The sequence below is a fragment of the Notamacropus eugenii genome, chromosome 1, assembly GCF_028372415.1.
Source record: "Notamacropus eugenii isolate mMacEug1 chromosome 1, mMacEug1.pri_v2, whole genome shotgun sequence".
Taxonomy (NCBI): domain Eukaryota; kingdom Metazoa; phylum Chordata; class Mammalia; order Diprotodontia; family Macropodidae; genus Notamacropus; species Notamacropus eugenii.
The window spans coordinates 651716651-651732870 of record NC_092872.1 but is presented as its reverse complement, the minus strand read 5'-3'; the positions used below and the strand labels follow the sequence as shown (position 1 = coordinate 651732870).

General features: G+C 38.5%; 1 protein-coding gene and 1 long non-coding RNA gene across 13 annotated transcripts in view; one reads left to right on the top strand and one right to left on the bottom strand.

Moving 5' to 3' along the window:
- Positions 1 to 15757, top strand: part of SPTBN1 (spectrin beta, non-erythrocytic 1) — a 270174-nt gene extending 254417 nt beyond the window's left edge. For 10 of the 11 annotated variants that reach the window (XM_072635555.1, XM_072635566.1, XM_072635559.1 and 7 more), the window contains 7 exons: positions 655 to 851; positions 2438 to 2547; positions 3369 to 3432; positions 8056 to 8294; positions 9166 to 9339; positions 13606 to 13648; positions 14424 to 15757. In XM_072635555.1, coding sequence (XP_072491656.1) covers positions 655 to 851; positions 2438 to 2547; positions 3369 to 3432; positions 8056 to 8294; positions 9166 to 9339; positions 13606 to 13648; positions 14424 to 14639 — 1043 coding nt within the window. In that variant the 3' untranslated portion in view covers positions 14640 to 15757. Of the gene's footprint in view, positions 1 to 654; positions 852 to 2437; positions 2548 to 3368; positions 3433 to 4941; positions 5061 to 8055; positions 8295 to 9165; positions 9340 to 13605; positions 13649 to 14423 lie in introns of those variants that run through there. The other variant, XM_072635565.1, reaches the window with a different exon arrangement.
- Positions 7779 to 14424, bottom strand: LOC140521012 (uncharacterized). 2 transcript variants are annotated; one of them, XR_011972751.1, is made up of 3 exons: positions 14305 to 14424; positions 9454 to 9554; positions 7779 to 8051 (listed from the first exon to the last, which is right to left on the bottom strand). It is a non-coding gene; the product is annotated as an uncharacterized lncRNA (long non-coding RNA). The 2 variants fall into 2 exon arrangements; XR_011972752.1 differs by lacking the exon at positions 7779 to 8051 and adding an exon at positions 8270 to 8350.
- Positions 15758 to 16220: the final 463 nt, after the last annotated feature.

Below are 16220 nucleotides of genomic sequence, written 5' to 3'. Positions count from 1 at the left end.
GGTCTATAGGAATTATGTTCCATGAGATGATTTAGTGTCAGAGTGAAAAGTAGGAAAAATAATTGTTTGTATCATTTTTGACTAAAACAATAACTTGTATTAAAATCCCATTATTATTAAGACTTAATATTAGAAAAGGTACTAATGATTCAACCTACCCTATTAAGACCACCCTCCATGAATCCCTCAGGCTGTTTTGACCATACTTTTTTACTTGAGGTTGGTCCTTAATTTCTGAGAAATCCTCTCAATTACCAATACCTTTTATGTCCTAACCCTGTTATAACATTTCAAGCCTCCAGGTTGAAGTACGCTTGGCAGACAGGCTCAGATCATCATGCTGCCATTTTGTTACTAAGAAGCTGAAGTCAAATAAGAATCAGGTTGTTACACAATTCTGAATAAAATAAAAATAAAATGATGTTGGTATAATTGGCCTGTGTAAAATTAGCATAACACATCCTCTAAATGGAGGTTACTCTTTGTTGGAGACTTTGCCTTTTAAGCAGCTTCTCTCCAGTGGTAATGGTAACAGATACTAAGAAGCAATATGTCTTGTGCAGAGAAAGGTGTATGTTATCTGTAAACAGATTAATAGAGTGGTGTCATGGCGCTGGAGGCTCCCTAACGCTAACTCCTGGTTATTTTGCTCAGTTTTGGAGGTCCATCAGTTCTCAAGGGATGCCAGTGTGGCTGAGGCCTGGCTGCTGGGACAAGAACCGTACCTTTCCAGCCGGGAGATAGGCCAAAGTGTGGACGAGGTGGAGAAACTCATCAAACGCCATGAGGCATTTGAAAAGTCAGCAGCTACATGGGATGAGAGATTCTCCGCATTGGAAAGGTTGACAACAGTAAGTGGTCCGGCTGAGTACAAGAATGCAAACATGAGATGTTGCTTTGGTTTCCATTTTGCCTCTTTGGCTTTAGTCATCACTCTTACTGGACTCAGTTCATCCAGAGAAGGAGTAATCTGAATGACTGAGGGTCTTCCTCCTCAGACAAGCCAAAAAGTCTCACTGGTTTGTTTTCTTTGTTTTAGGTTTTTGGGTTTTTAAATTGGTTTTCTTAAGGTAACATGACTGGCCTAGAAATTGGTATCTGGGATGGCAGTACGATGTAGCTCAGCAGTATCAAACGTAAATAAAAGTGGGTCCCTATAGTCCACATGTTGATTTAGAAAACCTCAAATTAATATGATGTTGCATTGTATTTTTATTTATTTTTGCTAAACCTATATTTTAAACTTGTACCTGCCTAAGTTTTATGTGTAACTTTGGTGGAACAGAATGAGCAAATCCCACATTTCTGTTGATTTCTTTTATTGGGACTTGATTTTTTCATCTACAAAAATGAGACTAAGGTTACTTCCAGCTCTTAATCCTAGGAATTTCTTTAGTGGTATCCAGAAGAGTTGTCTTTCCCTTACCTACTTATTGAAGGCCCAGATTGGTGATCAGTGCTGGACAAAAGCAGCCTATCCAGCTGTATGAATAGCTAGGGCTTTTTCTCCCTCTCATTTGATCTGATTTGTCCTTCTGTCTCTTCTCATGTAAGCTTTGTTTAGAGTTTTGGAAACCATAGAGTTTTGCTTTGTCTTGTTTCCCTACAAAACCATATAATTAAAATGCTCCCAGAAGAAGTGGTTTGATCCTGTCCCACTCACTGTCCAATAATTAAAAAAAAACCAAAACAAACCCCTAAAACTTCACATGTGAACAGTTAAGGTCTAGAAATAGGGCTTAATCATTAGCACTTTCCTTTCTTGATTATGGTCAGTAATGCATACAAATGCCTTTTCATTCTATTATCTTAAAAATACTATAGAGGTTAAAAATAAAATCTTTTAAAAAAGATCTCTTGGTATATACCTATAGCTCATGCAGTGGATTTGTTTGGTTTTAGCCTTCTCTAAAAGGATGGTTTGGTTTTAAATGTACTGTTTGGTTTAAACTCAAATTTTAGACCACAACATGAAAACACTACACTACCTTGTCTGTGAGGTTTTGCAGAATGAGCGAGTGGCTCTTAACAATGTGACACTTTTAAAAGACTTTGTACTTAAGCAGAGTTAGGCATCTGTTTTCTCCCTTCTCTACCCCTCCCCTCCGCCCAACTTCCCCAATCTAACAAGTACACAAAAAGTTCATGTAAAAGTTGACCAGCTTATGGCTAGGACTGTTTTTTCTTCAGAACTCTTGTTTTCTGTGGGTTTTGGAGCTGATGGTTCCAGTGTCATTTCTTTGGGCAATTTTGAAAGCTGCTGTTCTCCTAGGGTTACTCATATTGATAAGAAAGGAAAGTAAGGGCTGAAATGTCAGGAATTGCTAGGGGCATCAGAACTGGTTTTTAAGAGATACAAGATCTCAGAATTTTTTAGAATTACTCATTTTTATTAAGAATATTTATGAATTTTTTATTAATTGCATTTACTTTTTAGTTGGAATTACTGGAAGTGCGCAGACAGCAAGAGGAAGAGGAGAGGAAGAGACAACCTCCATCTCCAGAGCCGAGAACAAAAGTTTCAGAGGAAGCAGAGGCACAGCAATGGTAAGTGTGGGAGTAGCTCCCCTGACAAAAGCAGCTTAGTTACTTTTCTTACACAGCCTTCTTATAAACATTTCTTTAGATAGCTCAATATGGCCAGGCTAGCCCTGCTTTAGGCATTGGTATTTGGGAGCATGTTCTTAGGTCTGAAGAGAAATTTGGTTTTAAAGTCCTAGGTGGCTTCATATACTACAAATTCCCTCCCAATACCAATGGTAGAATGTTGTGATGATAACTCCTCACCAACTTCTACTGGTATTTCAGTAAGGGAGTTAATTAATGTGCCCTTTAATACAGATTGATCAAGCCAGGGAAGGGCTACCCAGGGTGTATCAGTCACTGAGTAGCATTTTCAGGGATTCTATCCTTTTCCCTCTATCCAGGACCAATTTTAAGTACAATGTAAAATCTTTTAACCTGAAATTTTAGAATTTAAGAAGGGAGGGAATCAGTGTGCAGAGGACAACCAGGGTTCCAGCCCTGCTTCATTCATCTGTGGGACCTTGGGCAAATCACTTAACCTTTCCAGACTTCCATTACCCCCTCTGTAAAGTGGGGGGATTGGAATTAGGTCTCCTCCAAGGTCACTTCTGACTCTAAATCTGTGTTTGCTGTTGAGACTGGGTAATGTCTGAAGTCCCTGCTAGCTCTGAATCTTTAATGATCCAGTGTATTCACAGGAATTTGTTATTTCTAAGTGCATCACTGATCTGTGTTTTTAAAGAAGAGAAATTTGAGAGTAAAATGATTTTCCTTTTTCTTTCCTCCTCTTTCCTCTGTCATTTTTCCATGTCTTCATCCAGCTCTTTTGTTTCATTCAACAGGGATGCTTCAAAAGGAGAACAAGTTTCCCAAAATGGTTTGCCTGCCGAACAGGGATCTCCACGGGTTAGTTACCGATCTCAAACCTACCAAAACTACAAAAACTTTAATAGCAGACGGACAGCCAGTGACCAGCCCTGGTCTGGACTGTGAAACTCAGAATCTTTTGTAAAGAATTCCACTCTTTCCAAATACTCTCGGTTTGATCTTTTTGCTTCCATCTCATCCACGTTGTTGAATTTTATTTAATTAATAGCCTTGGTTACATATGTGTTTGCATTTAATCCATGTTTATTTGAGTCTTTTTAACTGATGGATGCTCATTTGCCTGAAAGAGACTTTTATTTTATGTTATTTATTGTGAGCTTTTTATTTTGTTAAGATTTTTACAGCTAAAACATCCCTTACATGAGTAATTGAAATTTAATGAAATTACACCCTAATGGAGAAGAAAACTAGAATCTGACAGGTATGACGCATCCAGTTATACTAACAGGTTGCAGTACTGTGCTATACATGGGCCACATTGTAAATGAACTATTAACCAGGCTGAAAGTAGTAGATGCAGAAGAACTTAGTGATGGCTGCTAGATAACTGTGTTACGGGAAGGGGATTTTGGCTACTAAAATGAAAAAAAACTAAAACTTAGTTATGTAACATTCCAAGAAGGATGAAGATGAAAATAAACAAGGAAGTTGGATGTAATCAGAAAATGATTTTATTTTCAAATTGTAGACAGTCTCAGTTCTGTTTGAGCTTACCCCACCCACCATACTCCACCCCTGGTCATTTACAGAATATGACTAGAGCCTTTTTTTTTTTTTTTTTTTTAAAGAGAGCAGTGTGTTTTCATTTAATCTGCTAAGTTCTGGATTCAGAAATCCAGCTTCTTCCAAGCAAATGATGCTGCCTCCCCAGAGCAAGCTGTGATCCCCAAGGAAGGCAGTCCCATGCTCTGAGAGCAGCCATTGGTGTCTCAGAGATCTTTGCCTAATGTTTATTGGGGAAACCTGTCTTGGTTTTTAGGCCTCCTTCTTCAGGTGATAACTCTGGGGCATCACTTTGTTTAAATTTTAAAACGGATGAAATCAAAGCCATGTTGGTTCCTTCTGATAACTTAAATATTAAAATTGATTGGCCTAAAATTAAGGGGTCATTCTAAAAGCTTAACTGTAGAAGTAAGCTCTTCTCCTAGACCGTTAGTATATTTATGAGAACTTTTCCTGTATATCCTATATAACAAGCTTGGCAGTTTTTCATATTCATATGCTTTATTTCATTTCCATGTTCTTGTCACCATTTAGTCATGCCCTCTCCAGAGAGAGCATTTTAGAATGGCATTTTTTTAGGCCACAAGTTATGAGAAAACTAGAATCCTACTCCTCATGAGGGAAAAACAGGTTAAAGAAGAGACTTTCTGTAATCACCCATCTCATGCTGTGAGAAACGTACTAATTTCCAGGGTTGGAGATGTTAGTGGGAACAGAAACATGAGTTGATAGATGATCGCTGCAAGTTGTTAAAGTCTGATTTGTCTTTTCATTTCATGATGCATGTTTTTTTTCTTTTGTCAGGATAACGTCATATAGCATCTTGTTTGTTTTTCTGTGTCTCTCTATGTACATATCTATTTACTGGTGACTGTAGATGGGCCTATAGATATATACATAGCTCCATATGTTCTGGGGGCAGCGTGCACCATTATTGGGTCTCTTTGCCTTAAACAACATTACTCTCAATATTAAGTTGTTGCTTTAGTTTTAGGAAAATAGGGAGCCTTGAAATGTCTTTTCTGGCTCTGAATCATAATATGCATGTCATTGATATATATGTATGTGTATATATATATGATGTTTCCATATATATATGTTAAAATTTATATAATTGGAATTAAATATCCAGTTTTTCTGCTTTTTATATTCAGAACAAAAAAAAATCCACAAAGAAGGAGTGCTAAAATCTTTCAACAGTCCTTTGCCTTTTTTTGTTTATACTTTAAAATTGTAACTTGCCAGGAAAAAACATGCAACAATTGACTTGTATTTGAAGATAAGCCATTTTATTCTTTGATTTATGGTACAGAGACTCAAGTTAATGAACTTGAAAACAATATTGCTTCATGCACTTTGAAAATCAGTGGGGTGTTTCTTGTCGTGTTACTAGTTGTCAACATATGTTATAGTCATGTTCACAGTCGTGATTTAAATACCTCAGATACACCCAGCCACTTAAGCACTCTCAACTAATTGCTAAGAGAAGCAATAAGGGAAAATGTATTCATGTGTCCATTGTTTTACCATAACGCTACGATTTGCTTTTAATGTTTGTCTTCAGTGGCGTGTTGTCTGTTGGCATGCTTAAAGCACATTTTCATTAAAATTCATTTTGCTCCTTTTTTCCCTTCCTGTTTTCCTGGATCATTCATTTGCATACATATTAATTTATCCTTGTGCATACTGGTGTTGGGGTTTTCTCTTTCCCTCTAATATCTCAAAAGAAAAATTTTTGCTGCAGAAATCTCAGAAAAGGTTTTCATTTCCTTAACAGCTAGAAGTTTGCCTCCCAAGTATTTTGCGTTTTAGTCCTGTTCACAAAACTTATGTCCGTTTAATTCATTATTAGAATAATTAGGTCGATATTACAGATCAGGTCAATACTGCAGCTAGCAATCTCCATTTAAAACCTGCAGCAGGAAATTTTTTTTAAACTTTATTTTTTTTTTACACATACTAACCACGTGTCCTCTAGGTCCTTACTACACCAGCCTTAAAGCCCTTAAACTCATGGTAGTCTCCACCGTAAATTGTATGCAGTTTTGTAGGCAACAGATTTATTAAATTTAAAAGTCACTGGAAATTCAATACTTGAGTGGCCACTGTTTAAAATTTCTTTTTGACTCAGATATCCATTTTCATTGTTGTTTTTTTTTCCTTCGCCACCATGGATCAAACATTCATAGGTGGCCTAATTACTTAGAAGCAAATAGGTATAGTTTAAGACTTATTTTGGGCCAGGATAAGCCACCGTGTATACCCACACCCCTTACTTTAGAGTCTAATTACTTGCTTTTTTTTTTTTTTCAAACCTTGTGAAAGGAAGTACTAGAATCATTAAATTTCATAGTATCTACTCCCATCTTAACCCTACTCTAAGTTTGGCAAAATTGAGGAAACGGAATTTTATGGAAACTTAGTCCAACCTGAACTAAATCCAGGGCCCTGGAATGTAGTAGAATTTGTGATTCTTCCATCTCTCCTGGGATTTTAGCCAGCCAGTATTCTAAATGGTTTGGTTGAATCTTGCTTTACTGTCCCACCTTCATTTAGACCCAGTCCTTCAGATGAGATATAAGAGAAAAATCAGTCTTTGATAATTAATTATTAGGTCTCACATGTTCTTGCAGAGGTGGTCAGTTTGCCATTCTTTCAATTGAGACTGCTGCCATTTCTTTTGGGGCGATCCTGGTTCAGGGCAGCAGTGCAGGGAGTGGGTGTCTAATTAGTGTGCCATTTACAACCTCCATGTTTGTCTCGTACAAGGGGTGCAGGATGTTTGTAATCCACTAAAGCGTTAGCAACACCCAGCTTTAGTAACTTGCTAATCCCACACCCTGGTTATACAAGCCAGGAAGCTGCTACAGTTAATGGTACACAGGCTGAGAATGATAATGAACCAAGACCATACTGCATTTCCAAAGCTGAAAGCCGTCAGGGTTACAATTTAATTGAGCTTGTGGATGAACGGCTCCTGAAGACGTCTCCAGCGTGATGAGTCAGAGCCGCTGGAAACTGGGCTGCTCTCTAGGCTATCTCGATCTCAGTGCAGCAAGGCAACGCGATCAACAAAGCAAGTGATGGGGAAGGCCATGGTTCTGTCTTTGTTTGGGGGTAAATAGCTGTGTGGTGTTGAGTGACTGTGGTTGGCTTTTTCCAGTACCTTTAACAACAAATACAGCCCACTTAATATACAGTGCTGGCAGACGTGCTTACATGGATGTTTGACTTGCCTTCTTCTTCCCTCCCCTCCCCCCAAGCTTTAAGATCCAAAACCTAACTGAGATGGTGGACATGAATTGCATGGTGTCATCCTAATTTCTGCATGTATTGATGATGTGTCGTGGGATGGGCAAAGAGGGAGGGAGGTGGGCCAAGGAGTATTTTTAGGAATTCTAGGTCTTCTCTTTTCTTCCTTGGAGGGGAATGCTTCTGTGTACTTCTGATAGGCTTGTTCGCTGACATGTTTGTGAATGCCTTTCACTTAAACTTAAAACTTTCTGCTGGTGTCCCTGGTTGTAAGGTGGCTGCTGTATAACATCCTCGATCTCTCATATATAATAAGCGTGACTGTTCCTGTTGTCCTTTGTTTCGAGTAACCAGTAATAGAAATGGAGTTATTGAATTGGGTTATATTAGAGAAAATGGATTAATCAGAAGAGCAAAGTGCAGTAAAACTCATGCAGACATTTAGCTTCTTCCACTTCCCTATAAAATGGGTGGGTATTAATCTGTTCCGTACCTTCTAATGTCTTTGGTGTTTAGTTGGCCTTGTGGGATGTGAAAGGGTTTTACTGTACTATCTCAGTCTGTCCAAGAAGTTTATACACAGCCACATTGTACAAAGTCAGTTAGCGTTTAAGTCCTCCCCAGCATGGTTCGGGGTTAGCTGAATGATTTCTCCACTATCCCTAGATGGCAGAAACGGTGGAAACAAGTGAAATGGTCAATGGAGCAACAGAGCAGAGAACGAGTTCAAAAGAATCCAGCCCCATCCCCTCCCCCACTTCAGATCGCAAAGCCAAGACTTCTATTCAGGCACAGACAGCAGCCACCTTACCAGCCAAAACCCAGGAGACCCCATCAGCTCAGATGGAAGGCTTCTTGAACCGAAAGCACGAATGGGAGGCTCACAATAAGAAAGCTTCCAGCAGGTAAGGAGAGTCACGGGGGTCCTGCGCTGGCAGCTGCTGAGGCCAGGGCACAGTGTCTGATTGACATGAAAAAGGTGGCGTGAGGGTTGGAAACTGGGCATGGGGTTAGACTGCTGATATATTCAGTGGTTTCCCCACTATCCAGCTAGTAATCTTATGCCTCATATGGCAGATAAACTATCCTTTATTCAGTTTTTCCCCCATCACTGGGAGAAGGGATTGATTTTGGCTAGTGCAGTGGTTGCAGAGACTTGTTTTTTTTGTGAAATAGAAACTCCATTTCTATTTAGGGGAAAAGTTGTACCTGCAAATGTTTTCATTTTTTAAGAATTTTGTCATTCTCACCAAGTCTTATGGTCATTTACCATAATATCAAATCACTTTGGGAAATGAATGGAGGCCGTTACTTGGGGGAGTGACTCTTCTTAGCTTCCACTTTCCTCTGCTACCAATTTTCGAAGGTGCCCTGGCTTAAGCTAATGACTTGCTGCTCCTTCCCCATGACTCCAGGCCTTAACAAAGAGGGGTTGGGGGGCAGAAATTGATAGGGTGGGGAAACGGATGTTTATTCACAGGACAAAAGAGTGTTTTCCCAAAATGTAGTAGTGCCTTCCTTGGCTTCTTTCTCTCTGTAACAGTGGCAGAGAACTCAGGTTTCTACTCTGGGATTTGTGTTATAGATCAGTTGTGAGATATGGATTTTCCTATTTTGTCAAAGTAGCCCATCCATGTTTCCTGGCTTCCTTGGGTGGCTAGCTAACTTGTAACCTTGGTCTTCTGGGAAGGCCATTTTTACTTTAGCCCAATTTTGCATACTTTACTAAGAGAAGTTGTTTGTAACAAGTTGCCATTCCTCTCTGTGATCGCTTAGGTCATGGCATAACGTCTACTGTGTGATTAATAACCAAGAGATGGGCTTCTACAAAGACTCAAAGGCTGCTAGTTCTGGTATTCCCTACCACAGTGAGATCCCTGTGAGTTTGAAAGAAGCATCCTGTGAAGTAGCAGTTGACTACAAAAAGAAAAAACATGTATTCAAGCTAAGGTGAGTGAGGTGCACAAAGTATCTTGATACCTCTACAGAACTAGGAGTTTTGTTTTGGTTTTGGAGACAGTTCCTTTCAGACTATAAGTAATTATAAATGACTTGACTTCTCACCTGAGTTTTTTCGTCTTCAGTAAAGTGGAAAACAACACGTTGTTGTTAGGCTTATCTGATTGTGGCTTAGCTTTTAGATTTCTCAATGCATCTGTTGGGTCCTAAATGGGGGGTAGAGGGGAAGCAGTTATAGTGCAGATTATAAGCTAAGACCTAAGTTATTCAAAACTCTAATGTAGAACATTCATATTTCCCATTCTTTCAAAACCACTTTCCAATTCATATTTCACATTCTTTAAAACCATTTTCCACTGTGTTGACGGTGTCCTGGACTAGGAATCAGGAGACTGGGTTCAAGTCCCAGCTATCACTGACTCACTCCTCTGTCACTTTCACTCAGGAGATCACTTAACATTTCTCAGCTATAAAAGGAGTGAATGGGTTGGACAAGATGATTTATAATGTCCCTTTTAGTTGTGGGGAGAAAAATTATCGAAATGGGAGCCGATGATTTGTAAACTTTCAGATAGTAGAGACACCTTTTGTTCACTTAAAATCAAGTCTTGTCAAACTAACTTGGTATTGTTTTTTGAGAGGATAATTAGATTGACATATCAGAAGAATGACAGGTAAGTATAGTATGTATAGGTTCCAACTCAATTGTAGCAAAGTCTCTCATGGTTTAAAACATTGTACAGTCAAATGTAAGCCCAGTGATTCTACTACATTTCTGAATTAATAATGCTGAAAATCATATCCAGTGAGGTTGAGGTTTTTTTTAAATTTAATAGTATTTTATTTTTTCCAATTACATGTGAAGACATTTTTTTCAACATTTAATTCTTTGAAAGGTTTTGAGTTCCAAATTTTTCTCCTTCCCCAAGATGGCAAGCAATCTGATCTAGGTTATCCATGGGCAATAATGTAAAACATATTTCCACATTATCCATGTTGTAAAAGAAGAAACAGAACAAAAAGAAAAAATCAGTGATGTTGAGATAATCAGAATGATGACATCCTGGAAGGGAAAAGGAATATCTCTCGTAGCATGCCACAGTCCTCCATGGTTCTATTTTGTTCAGTTTGGCTTTTTTTCGATCATTGACCATGGTGACATAAAATTGCTTACAAAATTTGGAGATGATAAAAAATTAGAAAGAACAGTTCAACCTGACAGAACAGAAGAATGTGCCAGAGCTAATTCAGCAAATATCTAATGTGCATCCACAGTGTGCAAGGCCCTGAATAATACAGAATTTAATAGAAATGAATATTTTGTGCTGCATCTAATCAGTTGCTCAAGTAAGAGGGGGAAGCCCCATCTTAGTGGTTTATGTAAAAAGAAGGAGGGTTTAAAGAGCTAATTCTTTTAAGTTATATTAAGAACAAGAGATTGTGGGGACTGGATTTTAAAGGGGATATTGACCAGGGGGAGCATGTCCAAGATGGTGAAAAGTATTAAAATCATCTCAAATAAGGAATGAAGAAGCTAAAACTATAAGTCAGAGACAGGCAAATTTTGATTCACCCTAGGAAATAACTTTCTAGCCATCAGAATCCCAAAATGGAATAGGCTGCCTTAATAGGCAGTGAGTTTCCTGTCAGTAGAATATTCAAGCAGAAGCTAGATGATTTTTCTGTTGGGGATATTCGAGTGCTTTTCTGCGTGCAGTGAGATGTTAAAATAGATGATTGCTAAAGACCTTTCCAGCTTTCTTCTGTAATTCCAATGACTCATCACAGGCAGAGAGTGATAAACAGGAAATGGCTTTTGGCACCTGTCAGGCTGTGTTCTCCCTTCCCAAAATGGGCTCCCAGCTACTTGTGGAACTTTCAGATTTCGACTTTGTTTCACAGAACCAAACACTGCCTGCCCAGGGGGTTCCAGGTCAGAAGTTCTGCTTTCTAACAGCAGGTGAATGATAGAAAATCTATCTGCTGTGATAAAGATGAAGGAAAAACAATTTTGACGGCAGAGCCTGAGAAGTGCTATTGTTTTTTGTGTATTTTTGATGAGTTTTTTCTGTGTATATAGAGCCAATAACAAGAAGTCACAGACTGCACATGGGTGTGGTACGTTTGAAGGGATGAGGCTTTTCAGTGTGATTTATGAATCCCTATTGATATGGAGAAATGAATCCATCTTTGGAAACTTGGGATGGGCTGGGTTTCCTTTGGAAGGAAAAGCTACAGTCCTTAGGGCAAAATTTATATCTCTGAGTTAGAGTTTAGAGTCTAAACACTTTTATCCACAAAAGAGACCAAATCAATGAATTAGACATGCAATAAAAAAAAAGAAGTGGAAGGAAAAACTAAGACCATTTGACTTGTTGGCTCCTTTCCACCTTTTACTCTTGAAGCAGTCACAGGGTAGACAGAACTTCCCCTTAAAACAGCTCCCTCCCCAACAGGATCTCCCACCATTCTCACTATTCCCTCAAGACACTTATCCTTAAAGCTTAATGAAACCTTTTTGGTGGAATTCAGCTGAGTTCTTCTTGGTTGGTCTATATCATACCCTCTATCAATTTTTAATTCCTAATCTTGAGTGTGAGTCCTGTCTCCGACACATACTGGCTGTGTGATTGTGGGCAAATAATGGAATCTTTCAATGCCCCCAGGCAACTCTGAAACTGTAAATTATGAATAAATTACAGGGAAATTTCACACCAGGGAGTTCCCACAAAGATTAAATCTCAGATCCTTACCAAGCCCTTCCTCCCTATCCAAATGCCACAATACACAAGTGCTATAGGCAACTTTATAACATCATAAGTCTTAGGAATAATTGCAGATCTTCATTGGTAGAGGAGGAATACCTTTACCCAGAAGCCACCTGAAACAATGAAGTAAGTCTGAAGGGGACGGAAATTGGTCTTTTGAGAAGAATATTAGGATCTTCCTTTCCTGTCGTTCCCCCCACACACACACACACTCTTTCTCCCCCCCAAAATCCACATAGATCCATTCATGGATCTAGCCTTGGGTAGCTCTTGTACTTTCATCCCAGACCCTCCACCCACACTACCCACTCATGGTTGGGGATGGGAAGAAATAGGAAGGGATTGTCCATGTCAGAGAAAGATGGGACTTCTACTTGGCTCTTCAATCAGACCCACAAGCCAGACACTGTGCTAAGTGCTAGAGATATTTTAAAGATATTTAATTGGTTGATATTACTTTTAAAGCATTTAACTCATAATAAGTATTCAAAAAGCACTTGTTTTCTTTGAATAGTCATTCAGATTTGAAAATGCCTTTTCTAAATAGAGTCTAAATGTCACTGCCATAATGTTGTAGAATTTGGGATAAAAATTTGGGCTCTTAGGCCTGATTACCCTTGGATGATTTCACTGGAATTTTATTTGGAGGTTTGTGAGCAAAAAATGATCCAGCTGTTGCTGTGCAGATGATTTAGTGGTCCAGATGATTTGCTACAGAGAGTTAATCCATCAGCTATATATTGTCTGTTAGACTGAGGGAAAGGGTTGAAGTCTTCTAAGTATAACTGATTATCAGTGAGTTTTAAAAATTCTTGTTGTTCAGTCATTTTCCAGTTGTGTCTGCCTCTTCGTGATCCTATTTGAGGTTTTTCTTGGCAAAGATATAGGAATGGTTTGCTCTTTCCTTCTCCAGCTCATTTTATAGATGAGAAAATTGAGTCATACAGGGTTAAGTGATTTACCCAGAGTCACACAGCTAGTAAGTGCATGAGGCCAGACTTGAACTCAGGAAGAGGAGTCTTTCTGACTTTAGGCTTGGAGTTTTATTCACTGTACCACCTAGTTTCCAAGTTTTTAAAATAGGAGATATAAGCTAAGGAATAAGATGCAGCTACCCAAAAAATACTTTTTTTTTTTTTAGTAATTTTTTTTTTTACCTCAGTCATCAGGTGAGCATCTAAATAAATTTTTATGGTAGACAACAAACTAGCCTATAACAGACTTAAAGATGATCGGAGATTCCCCTAGCTAAATTCTGTGACTTTTAAGATGTCCAAGAAGGATATTGAGTATTAAGGAACACAGCATATGGAACAAAGCCCTTATGGGCTTGCATTCCCTTCTTGCATGGGTTGATACCAATCACCAGTTGGACTCCTTTAGAGAGCTAGTATATGCCTGTGACTCATTGTATTTTTACATATGGATTGATGTGCGTATTTAAATTTTAAAACTCTAACTCCTAGCTTTCTTTTTTCTTTAATTTTAGACTAAATGATGGCAATGAGTACCTCTTCCAAGCCAAAGATGATGTAAGTTCCTATGATTTATTAATTCAGAAGAAGCATTTGCAAGAAAACAGTTGGTTGTAAGCCATTCTGAAATGACTAGTCACAATCCAGATAAGAGACTGGAAACAGATTTCCTTTGACTTTATTCTTTACGTCCAATATGAAATTATTTTAGGTCCCTGTAACTCTAGGAGAAGCTAAGGGAAATGGATTCTAATTTCAGCAGAGTCTTGCAGGAGCCAGTTGAAAAGAAAACAGCATATATTAGAGAGAGCTCTAGCTTTTCCTTCTTTCTTTCTTTCTTTCTTTTTCCTTCCTTTTTTCTTCCTTCTTTCTTTCTTCCTTTCTTCCTTCATTCCTTTCTTTCTTTCTTTCTCCCTTCCTTTTTTCCTTCCTTCCTTTTTTCTTCCTTTTTTCTTTCCTTCCTTGAGCAGCAAAAATGAACATGCAAGTGCTTGTACTCTTCCCTCTTTCAATTTTTCTTTTTTTTGGAGGAAAGAGGGAGGGAACCAAATACAAAAGCTTTCCAGTAAGGCCCCAAACATTAAGGATTTTCTTTCTAGCCTTCACTTGACCATTGTTATCCCTTTGTCCCCTTTAACCAGAATTCAGCTTAAATGGAGTTTGAGCTGTGCCTAGATTACCATGATTAGTACTGCAGTTACAATTCCTACCACCTTTCTTCCCCTCCACTCGTCTTAGAGTGGAGTCCTTGATGGCAGAATCCAGTGTTTGAAGCACAGTGCCGCTAAGGCCCTTATTCTGACATCTTTCTTGTGACATCCTCTTTGTTCAGGAGGAAATGAATTCCTGGATCCAGGCCATCACTTCCGCCATCTCCTCTGACAAGGGCGAAATATCCACAAGCACTCAGAGCACTCCAGCATCCAGCCGCGCCCAGACCTTGCCAGCCAGCGTTACAATCACCAGCGAATCTAGTCCTGGCAAACGTGAAAAAGAGAAAGAGAAAGACAAAGAGAAGCGATTTAGCCTTTTTGGAAAAAAGAAATGAACTCCCTCCCCTGCAGCCTGTACTTCTCTCACCTTTTCAGTGAAATTCCAGCATGCAAGCTCAGAACCAATACATTACTCTCTGTGCCTAATGTTCCTCAGTGTGATTGAATTTTTTTTTTATTTATAGAGAATTTCTGAAAAAACAAAACAAAATTCCTTTCAGGTTATAAAAGTAATGAGGCACATTGGGCAGCTTTCTTTTATGAGAGGAAAGACCATAATTTTTTTTTTAACAAAGTTAATATAGATTAGATCTTAATATTTAAACTGTTCCTCAATTTTGTGAGGCTGTCTTGGAAATAATCCCCCTCCAGTGCTATTGGTATGCAAGGCAGCGGTGCTTTCAAAATAGAATTTACTGTGCACACCAGAGACAGACGTACCAATTTTCTGACACATTCACTTCCATTTACTTAATGATGGTTATCTTGAGTCTTGACTATTAGAAACTCCCCTACGATGGCTCTAACCTTTACGAAACGAATAGTGTGTATTATTATATCAGCTGTAAACAAGAGTACAACTCTACATTAACTTTGCAGACCAAACCACCTGTACCCTGGCATCACTTACTAACACCCACATGTGGCTTTTCTGCATCCAGAGTGACAGTTAAGAATGTTGGTGTACAAGAAGGAATAGCAAACGGATGATAACTGTTTTAAATAATCTGTAATTTCAATTTTTTTTTTGCTGAAATACATTATATTGTATGTTTGAGATAATTCTAGTACAAAGTATAATAAAATTAGATGTATAATAAACCCTTTAAATCATTGATAAGTGTAAAAGTGAAACTGAAGCATTTACTGGACAAAGTCATGTTACTGAACTGGTTACTTGCTTGTGAGCTGCGGCACTGTGTTATAATTTTGCTACATTACCTTGCTATTTGATACATAGTGTGCATTTCTCTGTCACTGTAACTATTGTAATGACAAATTTCATCTTACTGCACAATCAGATTGACATTTAATAGGAATGAACTTTGGGAGACTGGGCCTGTCTCAGGCCAGAGCGGTCTTGGACCTGGCAGTCAGCTGTTTGACCTGTACCTCTCAACTTTTACCTTCTCTGTTAAATATATGCTATGTCATTAAATGCTTTTAAAACTAATTCAGTGGGTAGTTTTTTGTTTTCCTCTGTCACTGATTTAAAATCAGATAGGACATTCCAAAGCCCGAAAGACCAATGAGGCTATTACAGTGAAACTAAGTTTGTGTTTTTGGAAATTTTGGGGGGGGGGAGGGAGTACATAAGGGGAAGAGGTATGATATTTCTGCTTTGAAATTGTCCTAATGAAAGCAAAGAGAAAAATAAAGGTGGTATAGCTATGTAACAAAATGTCCAAAGATTTGGCACTTAATTTACCAAAGCTGAACTGTGAGATGAACTTGCAAATATTAGAAATGTTCAATCTGCTTTGCCCGCATAAGCATCCAGAGTGTATTGATAAGTTGTTTTTCTCTAATAGTGGGGCTGTATCTTTCAGTGAATATAAGAATGATTTACAGTACTGTGAATATTTTTGAATAAACTATTCATGAAGACAACTTAGTGTATGGCAGCTCATCAGTAC